The sequence below is a fragment of the Camelus ferus genome, chromosome 21 (genome assembly GCF_009834535.1).
Source record: "Camelus ferus isolate YT-003-E chromosome 21, BCGSAC_Cfer_1.0, whole genome shotgun sequence".
Lineage (NCBI taxonomy): Eukaryota > Metazoa > Chordata > Mammalia > Artiodactyla > Camelidae > Camelus > Camelus ferus.
Window position 1 is genome coordinate 21,106,500 of NC_045716.1, and position 11,469 is coordinate 21,117,968.

At 44.9% G+C, this 11,469-nt stretch overlaps 1 protein-coding gene across 1 annotated transcript in view; it reads left to right on the forward strand.

Moving 5' to 3' along the window:
• The window catches only part of IQGAP3 (IQ motif containing GTPase activating protein 3), a 36,462-nt gene extending 32,927 nt beyond the window's left edge, over positions 1-3,535 (forward strand). Inside the window, 5 exon segments of the mRNA XM_032464030.1 lie at positions 301-513; positions 934-1,100; positions 1,410-1,511; positions 1,950-2,058; positions 2,706-3,535. Coding sequence (XP_032319921.1) covers positions 301-513; positions 934-1,100; positions 1,410-1,511; positions 1,950-2,058; positions 2,706-2,819 — 705 coding nt within the window. The 3' untranslated portion in view covers positions 2,820-3,535.
• The last annotated feature ends 7,934 nt before the right edge of the window (positions 3,536-11,469 follow it).

Here is an 11,469-nt window from a genome sequence, read left to right on the forward strand (position 1 = left end):
CTATCCTGAAACACAGGACAGAAGGAGGGAAATGTCCCAAATACCCTGGAGCCATCACAAAGCTCCATTGTTGGGAAGTCGCAGCCAGTGTCTACCCAGAATCCTTTATACTGTACTCCTTTGGGGTGTCCCTTGGCCACACTTCCTCTGTGGTGAATCACCAGGCCCTTCTGTGTCTGAGGTAGTATACTTTGATGTTCTTCAGAAGCCACCCCACTCCGTCCCTTCCCCTACCAGTACCATGGCTTGGAGGCAGAATGGCAGGGCCTGCTAGACCGCTCCAGCATCTCTGCCCCACAGGAAGCAGCCCACAAGCGGCTGATGTGCCGACGCCAGGCCTGTGAGGCCCAGACCCCAGCGCCACTGCGACGACACCGCTCACTGACAGCTCACTGCCTCCTGCCGCTGGCAGAGAAGCAGCAGCGTGTCCTGCGGAACCTGCGCCGACTCGAGGGCCTGGGGTTGGTCAGCGCCAGCGATGGCTACCAAGGGCTGGTGGATGAACTGGCCAAGGTAACGGCCTAGGCCTGGGGTGTATATGTGCATAGTGGTGGCACCTCAAGGGCAGGTCTCTCCCTGGTGAACGCCCACCTAAATCTGTCACCAGTCAGGGGAAGGCCAAGTGACCTCCAGAGAGTCCTTTTTGAAGGAATGGTCTCAAAATTAGTCAGGAAATTGGGTATTCCTGCAACTCTAACTAAAACACAAGAACCTTGAAATGGTTATTCTTCAATGGCAGAGAGACCCTGAAGGCATCATTTGAGGGTTTGGGATAGAGTCCTTGAGATTGTCCTAGGAAAAACAGCCTTGAAATCTTCTTCTTCCTGCTTTTCCTGAAGATCCTCACTGTGAGTTGTTCTTGGGTCTGAGTCAGGCCCTGGGGCTCTCCTGGGAAGGATCAACTCACCTCTCCTTTGGCCCTCCCAACCCCAGGACATCCGCAACCAGCGCAGGCGCCGGCAGCGGCGGAAAGCAGAGCTGGTGAAGCTCCAGACCACGTTCCAGGGCCTGAGCGCCAAGACCACCTTCTATGAGGAGCAGGGCGACTACTACAGCCAGTACATCCGGGCCTGCCTGGACCACCTGGCCCCCAGCTCCAAGTAAGTGCTCCCTTCCTGCACTTTGAAGGTTACATGTGACCTCTCCTCCCACCCAGGTCGCCGTTTGGCCCACTCTTTACCAGCTTTGAAAGGGACATCTCACCCCAGCACAGAATGATCCCTTCCTGACTCTGGTCTTTGAGTCTCACTTGCAAAGTCTAGGGCTCAAGTGCAGCCCTCTTCTTTGCCTTCCATCAGTAAGAAGTCCTTCTCAGGGTCTAATTTCCTTCCTACCAGCCACAGAGAGAACTGGTGTCTTTGGTATTGAAGAGTTTGTTAGATGAATTCTCTGGGGCCTTTTCTTATCAGGAGTTCTGGCAAAGGGAAGAAGCAGCCATCTCTCCATTACACTGCTGCCCAGCTCCTGGAGAAGGGTGTCTTGGTGGAAATTGAAGATCTTCCCACCTCTCAGTATGTGTCTTTGGAGGGCAGAATGTCAGACCCAGCCCATGCCCTAACCTGGGGATGGAGCTCTGGGCTGGGGACTGGGTGGGAGAAGCATGGTCCCTGCCTCAAAGGCGCTGTTAGGATGATGGGGAAGACAGGGCATCTCCAGGCAGAGAGTTAATGGCAGTGGGCGTGATCTAGCACAGTTGTACACAAGTCAAGCAGAAGATGCCGGGAAAGTGTCCTGGAGAAGATTACAGCTGATTAAGGTCAGGCAGACAGAAGAGATGAGGTGTGGTGAGCAGAAGTAAAACTGGGAAGAGAAAGAGATGTGTGTTCCCCAGGAGTGATAAAGGGGAAGCCTGGGTCCAGGTGACACACACTGCTGCCTGGGATGGAAGAGTGGGGCTTCGGCCCTGGAAAGGGGCAGTGTGTCTCCGTTTTGAATCCTGTTCTTGATAGCTTCAGAAATGTGATCTTTGACATCACCCCTGGAGATGAGGCAGGAAAGTTCGAAGTAAATGCCAAGTTCCTGGGTGTGGACATGGAGCGATTTCAGCTTAACTATCAGGTAAGGCGACCCTCCCATGAGCCCTCAAGACACCTGATGGGCTTTAGGTACTGGCCTAAATATGTGCCCATGTGACAGCAGCTCTGTTCCCATCCTATCCGTACCGTCTGTTCTTGAAGAGACGGTCTGTGCAGCCCAAGCCTCTCTCCCTGTGCCCTGACACAGACCCCACTGCCAAGCATGAGGAGAGTGGAGTGGGCTGGTGATGTCAGAGCAGGATTAATATTTGAAGCCCTATCGCATGTCAGGGACTTTGCATGTTACCTCATTTAATCCTCTCCGAAGCTCTGAAGCATTATCCGTATTTTACAGGCTCTGAGGCTAAAAGGTTAAGAAGCCGACCTAAGTCATAGGCCAGTGTTCAGGGAAGCAGTGATTTTAAATCCAAATCTTTTTGCATTGCTGTTTTGCCTTTTAAATGATTTCAAGCCGTGGCTCTGCTTGAATTGACATTTGGTCAAGTCACTGTACCTGTCCCTTGGCTTTGGTTTCCTCATCTGTGAGGGGAGTTTCCACGCCCACTTCAGTGGCCAGTGCGCCGGGATGACTGTGTAAAGCTCCCGGATATTGGTGTTTTGTAGACTGGCTGGCTGGGCCACAACGAGGAACCCTCAAACTCTCCTCCCTGCCCCTTTCCCCCATCCCAGGACCTCCTGCAGCTCCAGTACGAAGGTGTGGCTGTCATGAAACTCTTCAACAAGGCCAAGGTCAATGTTAACCTTCTCATCTTCCTCCTCAACAAGAAATTCTTGCGGAAGTGACAGAGGCCATGGGTGCTACCTGAGCTCCTCTCCCCTCGCTGGATGCTTTTCTTAACACTAATGCACTACTCCACTTCCCTGCAGACACCCAGAGCTCAGGACTGCGCAAGGTTCAAGGAGTCTCACCTTTCTCCATCTGGAGGAGTTTGTCTACTTGGCCACAGGCAGGGTCTCTAATTGCCTCTGAGTCTGGCTGTGTGGCTTTGAAGTCCCAGAACTCCAGGGTTTTCCAGCCAGATGGTAGAGAATGAACCTAGGGCCTGCCCTTTGGCCTGGGACAGCTATTGCTCATGTCTGCTGCTGCCCTTCCAGTATTGTAAGCACTGCCCTGGCAGCCTGATTTCCCTCCACCTCCCCTCTCTCTGCAGACCCCAAAGCCAGGGCTCAGCTCCCTGCCCCCACCCCCACTCCATCAGCGGTGCGTGTTCCTGCCCTGCCAAAGCCCAGCCACTCTGCTGCCATGACGCCTCACACCCTCCAGCCCCTCACCCTCACACCAGGGCAGACAGCGCTCGTTAATGCCCACGTGGCATTGTGGCACTGTTGTCGTCCATGGCAGCATAGGCAAGATGACCCTCCGTTAACCTCAAATCTCATTCCCTTGTTTATGGTCTGTTTTACATGTGGGTCACTAGGGTATTTATTGTCTCCTACTCCTGCACTCTGGATCACTGTGCAGCCTTAATCATGGCCTTAATTCTTTCTTTTTGAGCTCAGAGAAAGAGCTCCCATTTCCCTATTCAAACTAATATTTGCGCCATTCTTTTATACCTTGTATATAAAGGCGACTTGGGTCACTCATGTTTAAGATCTCATTTTCTCAGCTTCATACGGGACAAAGAGCAGTCTTTCCCTTTTCTCTTTTACCCTCAGGATTCTTGTGTCTTAGAGCTAACTCTTCAGGGCAATTTCCGTAGATCTGCAGTCTTGTCCCCGCCACTGTCTCTCTCTTGTCCCCACATCTACCCAACTTCCTGTCCCTGTGCCCTTCTGATTTCATTTTAATAAAACCAGCTGTTACCCCTGCATCTGTTGTTAACCCTTTACTTCATTTCCTACAGAGCAGGCTCCCAAGTTCTAAGACAGATCTTCCCTGAGTGAGCTGGGAGCCCTTCCTGCAGCCTCCCCCAGCCTCCTGCCTGCCTCCGCTGTGGGCCCACTCTGCCTGCCTGAGCTCATAAATGCTTAATGAGATGTGGCATTTATTCCTCTCTTCCCTCCCCCAGGGGACAGAGAGGAGGAAGGAATGCTTAGGTTTCAATTCTGTTTTTATCGGCCACTCTGAAGACTACAGCCAAGAGGAGGAGAAACCAGTCCGAGTTCTACTCCACCCGTTTTGCACACATTTCCGGCAGGTTCTCTTCCTTAGCCTTGAGACACCAAAGGTGCTTGAGCTGCAGCGCCTTAGTATCATAGGATCTGTACTCTGATCAAAATCCCCTGTCCATGAGGAAAGCCCCCCTTCTTTCCTCCCGGCTTTCAGGAAGTGAGGTGGGGGTGAGAGGGGGGTGAGTCTGGAGGAGGGGATGGTCTAGACAGACACCTGTCCTGATATCCGAACTCCCAAGCAGCTCTTGTTGGGTGGGTGCACACAAGATTGCCCGCTGCAGCCTGCCTCCCCACACTCCGTTCCATTCTGTCACTCAGGATCTGTCTTGCTGTCACATTCAATCTCAGTCACATCCTCTCCCCCCGCTTAACATGTCACAGCAAAGACTTCAAGTAACACCTTGCTCTGGGTGACAGTGACACATACCAGTGGATGCAAGTTTCTACACACGATCAGTCATCATTAACAATCTCACACTCACCAAATGGCTCTAACACTATCCCACTGTGACACTCCCCCCAGTCACATGATCTCAGCCGCATACACCACATGTAGAATAGTCACAATAGCTACGGGGATAAATTATATACATTTACCCCTCACAACAACTCTACAAAGGTAAGCAGTCACCATTTTTGTTTAACAGATGATGAAACTGCGGTTCAGAGGGTTAGATAACTTCCAAGGCTACAAGGCTGGTAAGGGGCAGAAAGTCTTTAAACGCAGACACATTGGCTCAGCATTTATATTCCCCTGCATTTTTCTTTGAAACATTTCCACTTCCTTCTACCTACCCTCTCATGCCACTTTCTTCCAAGCCCACCCCACTCCACTCTAGTGATGGTTCCTGATGAGCTTTAGTTCATCAACTCTTTTCTTAACCATTGATGCCCAATCTGAGATACAGGCACTTAGCTCCAATGGGTGGGAATACATACCAGTGCAACCTCTTTGGAGGACAATTTGGCACTATCAAAAATGTCAGTGCAGGGTGGCAGGACAATTCAGTGGGGAAAGAGTGGTCTTACAACAAAAGGTGCTGGGAAAACTGGATATCCACATACAAAAGAATGAACTTGGGCCCCTACCTCACACCACACACAAAGATTAAAACAGATCATAGACCAACACATAAGAGCTAAAACTATAAAGCTCTTAGAAGCATAGATAAAAATTTTCATGACTTTGGATTTAGATGATGGTTTCTTAGGACACTGAAAGCACAAGTGACCAAAGAGAAAGTAAATTGAACATCAAAATTCAAAACTTGTGTTTCAAAAGACACCTTCAAGAAAATAAAAAGACAACTCACAAAATGGGAGAAGATATTTTCAATTCATATAACTGACAAGGGACTTATTTCTACAGTGTATAAAGAACTTTAAGAACTCAAAAGTAAAAAGATAGTCCAATTAAATAGGCAAAGAATTTTAATAGCCATTTCTCCAAAGAAGATATACAAATGGCTAATAAGCACACGGAAAAGATGCTCAACATCATTAGTTGTTAGCAAAATGCAAATCAAAATTGTTACGAGATACCACTCCCCCCACCCCAACTAGGATGGCTAAAGTAAAACAGGTAATAACAAGTGTTGGAGAGGATGTGGAGAAACTGCAGTTCATATATTGCTAGGGAGGCTGTAAAATAGTGGAGCCACTTTGGAAAACATTTTGGCAGTTCCTCAAAATGTTAAACATAAAGTTACCATATGAGCCAGCAATTCACCCCTAAGTATATACCCAAGAAAATTGAAAGCATGTGTCCACACAAACATCTGTACACAAAAGTTCATAGCATCATTATTCATAATAGCCAGAAAGTGGAAGTAATCCAAATGTCCATCAACTGATTAATAAACAAACAAAAGATGATATATCCATCCAATGGAATATTATTCTGCCATCAAAATGAAGTACTGATATATGCTACAACATGGAAGAACCTTGAAAACTACGCTAAGTAAGAGCCAGACACAAAAGGTCACATATTGTATCATTTCGTTTATATGAAATGTCCGGAATAGGCAAATCGACAGGAACAGTAGATTAGTGGTTGTCAGGGCCTGGGGAAAGGGGAAAATGGAGAGTGATTGCTTGTGGGTATGGGGTTTCTTTTGGGGATAATTAAATATTAATAGTGGTGATGGTTGCACAACTCTGTGAATGTAGTAAAAACCACTCAACTGTACACCATAGAAGGGTGAACTTTATGGTATGTGAACTATATTTTAATAAAGCCTTTTTTTTTTTTAATGTAGTCACACATGCCCAGGAAGGGATTTTTCCTATGGAGATACTGGGTAACGGAGCAAAGAGCTCTGGAGTATTCATGGCAGTCTGGTTTGTAATGGCAGTGACCACACAATGGGACATAATGCAGGCAACAGAAATGATGAGCTAGATCTGAGTGTACTAATGTCAAAAGCTGTCAATGGTATATGTTGTTTGGAATGATATACAAGAAACATGGCAGTGGTCACCTTTGGGGAGTAGGAATGAGGGGAAGTATCTTTCTGTGCTGTTATTACAATGAACTTATACACTCTTATGAAAAAGAAAGCCAACACACGTTATGGCTCTAGAACTGAGGTGTGAGCAACACGGAGGACTGGCGTGTCCCATGTTCCAGAGCAGTGATGCTCGGACTCGACTCCAAGAGCTGTTCCTGGTCCACTACCAGGTACATGCAGAAACTGAGAGCAAGTATTTAGGAACTCGCAGCCAGCAATTTTATCCTTGAATCTAATCATAAAAAATTGAGTTTATACTTCACAGGTCTTTTCATTTCATTTTTCTAGTATCTATGTTTTATTGTATTTCACAAAAATATCAGTCCATAACAGATGGGAAATTTCAAGATGTCGCCCTTCACTGCAGTCGGAGAACTATTCTACAGGGCATACTTTTAGTAATGTGACATAAGAATGCATTAGCATTGTTGAATTAAACTACAGAGACTGAATGGAGTAGCTGAGATCGTGCTATATATGCAGTCTTAGCTTCTGTTTTATTCATTTAGCCATGAAAAACAGTTCTTCAAGTCTTTAAAATGTCTTCAAAAGCATTATTAAAGTCTATAAGACAACCCATATATTTCATGTACTTAACATTCCTACAATAGTGAACAGTTATTTTCCTTTTTTCAGTATTTTATATAATTCTGCAATAGATATCTTTGGGTATAAGATCTTTATCTGTATTTCTAATTATCTCCTTAGACTAGAATGCTAGAACAGAACTTACTAGATCAAAGAGCATAAACTTTTTTAAAAATTAGTTTTTTTCAGATTATAATGCATATTCATTGTAGAAAATTTAGAAAACATTTAAAAAAGCAAAAAAAAGGTAAAAATAATTCATGATACCATCACAAAATGACAGCCACTTGTAACACTTTGATGCATTTTCTTTCAATCATATTTGTAATTTGAATCACAATATGCATCTTATTTTGTAAACTGCTTTTTCCACTTAACATTATAAACTTTCCCACATATTAAATGGGATATACCAGAATTTACTTAATCCATCCACTATAAAATAACCACCTAGAGGGTTTAAGTTTTGGTACACAAAAGACTGCTAGGTTGCACATCCTTGGTAGGGGCCTCTGTTTGCATTGTTCTCTCTGGGTCTTTTCCTTTAGGGAACTGATCCCGCCTGCCACCAGATGACTGGTGGGGTTAATGGTTAGCAGAATCTGCCTCCCGCTGACCAGGACCTCTGGCTGAAGGCTCTAGAACAGACAGACTCCCTTCCCCTCTGCCGTGGGAATTTGAATTCTGAGGGCCACACCCAGGAAGGGAAGCCAGTTGGAGCTGAGTCACCCGCTGGCAGCACCCTGAAGAGACAGCCACCAGTTTCTGGCACTGGGATCCCCAGAGGGGTCAGCGTGTCATCTTTCCCAGGTTAAGTCATCTCATTCCTTAAACCCTGAGTGCTACTCAACATCTCCCAGCAAATCCCAGCCTCCTGAAATTCCTGAGCACCACATTTTATTACGTACAAAGATTTCTTTCTGACTTATGTTTGTACCTAAATCTTTGTGCCTGGGTTTATTTCCTTGGGCTATATTCCTAGAAGGGAAATTGCTGTGTCAAAGTGTAGGCACTTTATAAAAGGCGCTTTTTACATGTGGCCTAATGTCCTCCAGAAAATCTGTATCAAGTAACAAAGAAAGAGGGCACAGAAGGGTACACCCAACTGGAGCCAGTAGTCCTGTGTCCAGAATGAAGCCCAGCCTGACTCCTGCAAATCAACCCAAACCTACTCTCGTGGGACTTGCAAAACCTCTCAGTTGCCTTTCTACCACCACGAGTGTAGCATAAAAGGGCCCCTTCCTCTGCATGGTACTCATACATTAAAAAAAAAAATACAAATTGCCAAATGCAGCGTGGTACCCTGGACCAGATCCTGGGACTTAAAAAAAAAAAAAAAGGACATTAATGGGAAAACTGATGAAACTAAATAAAGTCTAGAGCTTAGTTAATAATATGTTAATATTGGTTTCCTAGTTTTGACAGATGTACCACAGCAGTGTAAGATGTTAAGCTTAAGAATATACAGGAACTCTCTGTACTGTTTTTGCGACTTTTCTGTATATTTAAAACTATTCCAAAATTAAAAGTTTATTTAAAACTGTATTGCACCAATTTATAGTCCCACTAAGAGGGCATAGAAGTGTTAGTCTTACCACAACCTTGCCAAGAGCAAGTATTTTTATAAATTCAGACCTTCAACAAATATTTATTGAGTGCCCTCTATGTGCCAGGAACTATCATAGGTACTTGGGATTCATTATTAAACAAAGCAGACATAGATGTCCTCATGGAGTTGACACTGCATCAAAGACAGACAGATACTTTAGTATGTGAGAAGTAATAAGCGTTTTGGAAAAATGTGGATATCTGGTGAAAAGGTTTGAGAGGTAAGGTGGAAGGGCAGATCGTGTACGGCCTTACTGGGACCATACAAGATGTGGCAGAGACCACCACTCACTCACCCAAAACTCCAATTACTCTGTTACATTTCCCAGCTCCTTGTTGGACTATCTGACCAGTTTGGGTCAATGAAATGTGAGTGAAAAGTGTAACGTGTCACTTCCAGGTTCAGGCGATAAAAATCCCGCATGTGATTCTCTGGTCTTTCTTTTCCTCATGTGGTATCTGTGTTCCAGGTGGTGTAGCTACAAGGCGGCAGAGCCTCCATTAGCCTTGGTCCCTCATGAATGACTATGTGGAGCAGAGGCTCCCCCTACTAACTTGCATGTGACACATGTCATGAGCTGAGTCGCCAGCTGGTGGCACCCTGGAGAGACAGCCAAGCACTGTCCGGCACTGAGACTTATTATGTTAAGCTACTGAGATTTGAGGTGTGATCATCACTGCAGCACAACTTAGCCCATCTGGCCTGATACAGAAGAACTTGGCTTTTACTCTGTGTTGAGTCTATTGTTCATTTGAAAAATGCAAGCATCATTATTTAGTTTTCATTTCTTTGATAATTACTGAATATAGCAGACTATATTTTCTAAGATGGCCATGACAAAATCTTCCAGTCCCCATGCTCTTCTTATAGAGGCATTGGCCCTCCTCCCATTGAGAGGTGGCATCTCATCTCTGTTCCCTTTCCTGGAATTTCAGCATGTCTATAACTACATCAAAATGAGGCCATGTGACTTCTAAAGCTCAGTCATAGCAAATGATATGGCTTCCATCTGGTCCTGTTGGAACGTTTGCTCTTGGAAGCCTACTGCTATGCAGTGAGGAAGCCAAGGTGACATGGAGGAGTCAGGTGTAGGTGTTCCAGTTGACATTCCCAGCTGAGGTCCTAGATGACAACAAAACATGTGAGGAAGCCTTTGGGAAGACTCCAGCCACTGTCTGTCTGCAAACCCGTGAAAGACCCTAAGACAGAACTGCTGGGCTGAGCTCAGTCAAGCCCAGAACCATAATCATAATAGTAACATTGTTTTAAGCCACTAAGTTTTCAGGTGATTTGTTACAGAGCAATAGATAACTGGATGAGTGGGGCTGAACATTTTCACCATTTTTATCTAATATATTGAAGTCTTTTTACACCAGGATGCCACTCCTTGCCAAGCCTGCTTTTCTCTTTCCAGATAAAAGTGTGAGAAGGGATGACGCAGTGGATGGAACTACCAGAGATATCCCTCAAAATGGACTCATGTTCTGGATATAGCTGTTCAATTAACACACAGTAGGTATTCAGTAAGTATTTGTTAAATGAATGAATGATGCTATCCATGGTGAGGGCTGGGGTGGGGTGATGTTGGTCAAAGGATACAGATTTCCAGTTATAAGAGGAATAAATTCTGGGATCTAACATAGAGCATGGTGACTATAGTTAACAATACTGTACATTTAGAAGTTGCTGAGAGTAGATCTTAAATGTTCTCACCACACACACACAAATGATAATTGTGTAAGGTTGATGGAGGTAACTAACCCTATTGTGGTAACCGTTTAGCAACAGATACAGGTATCAAATCATCACACTGTACACCTTAAACTCATACAATATTATATGTCAATTATATATTAATAAAGTGGGAAAAATAATAATAATATTGCCCACTTTTCTGCATCTTATTTAAAATATGTTATAATCAACCTAATTAAATGCTTTCAGGAAATTCAGAGGCATTATACATTTCCCAGAAGCACCAATCTATTAAACAATTTTATTATAAAAAGCTTTCAGCAAAGTTTTAACTTGTTTTCTCTTTTTTCTTCACTTTGCTTCCTTTTCATTAAGCAAATGAAATAATGTATATTGCATCTCAATATAAAAGACTCAAGTAAAACCTACAAAGGTCAAATACATCTGTACTCCACCTCCACCAGAGGTAAGGTTTATTGATAGTTTGTTATGGATCCTTCCTGACCCTCTTTCTACATATTTGCACTTGCATATATGAACTTTTTGTGGCAGAATGTATTGTCCAAAAATGGCTACGACAACATTTCCCATTCCACATGCTCTTCTAAAACCTTGCCACGCCCCATCAGGTGGAGGCTCTGTCCTCTACCCTGCAACCTGGACAGACCTCTGTGCCTGCTTCACTAACATGTGATGGAAGCGATCCTAGGTGATGCCCAAGGCAAGGTCATGGGAAGCAATATTAATTCCCCTTGGCTCTCTGTGTTAGGATACACACTTCTAGAGCCCTATGCCATGTTGGAAGAAGCCTGGCTACCCAGAAGCCCCCATGCCGGAGAGACCACAAAGAAGATTAGAGAGAGAAAGGATCCTAGCTTTTCTGGACCTCACGTGCTTGAGTGTTCCCAGCCCAGGT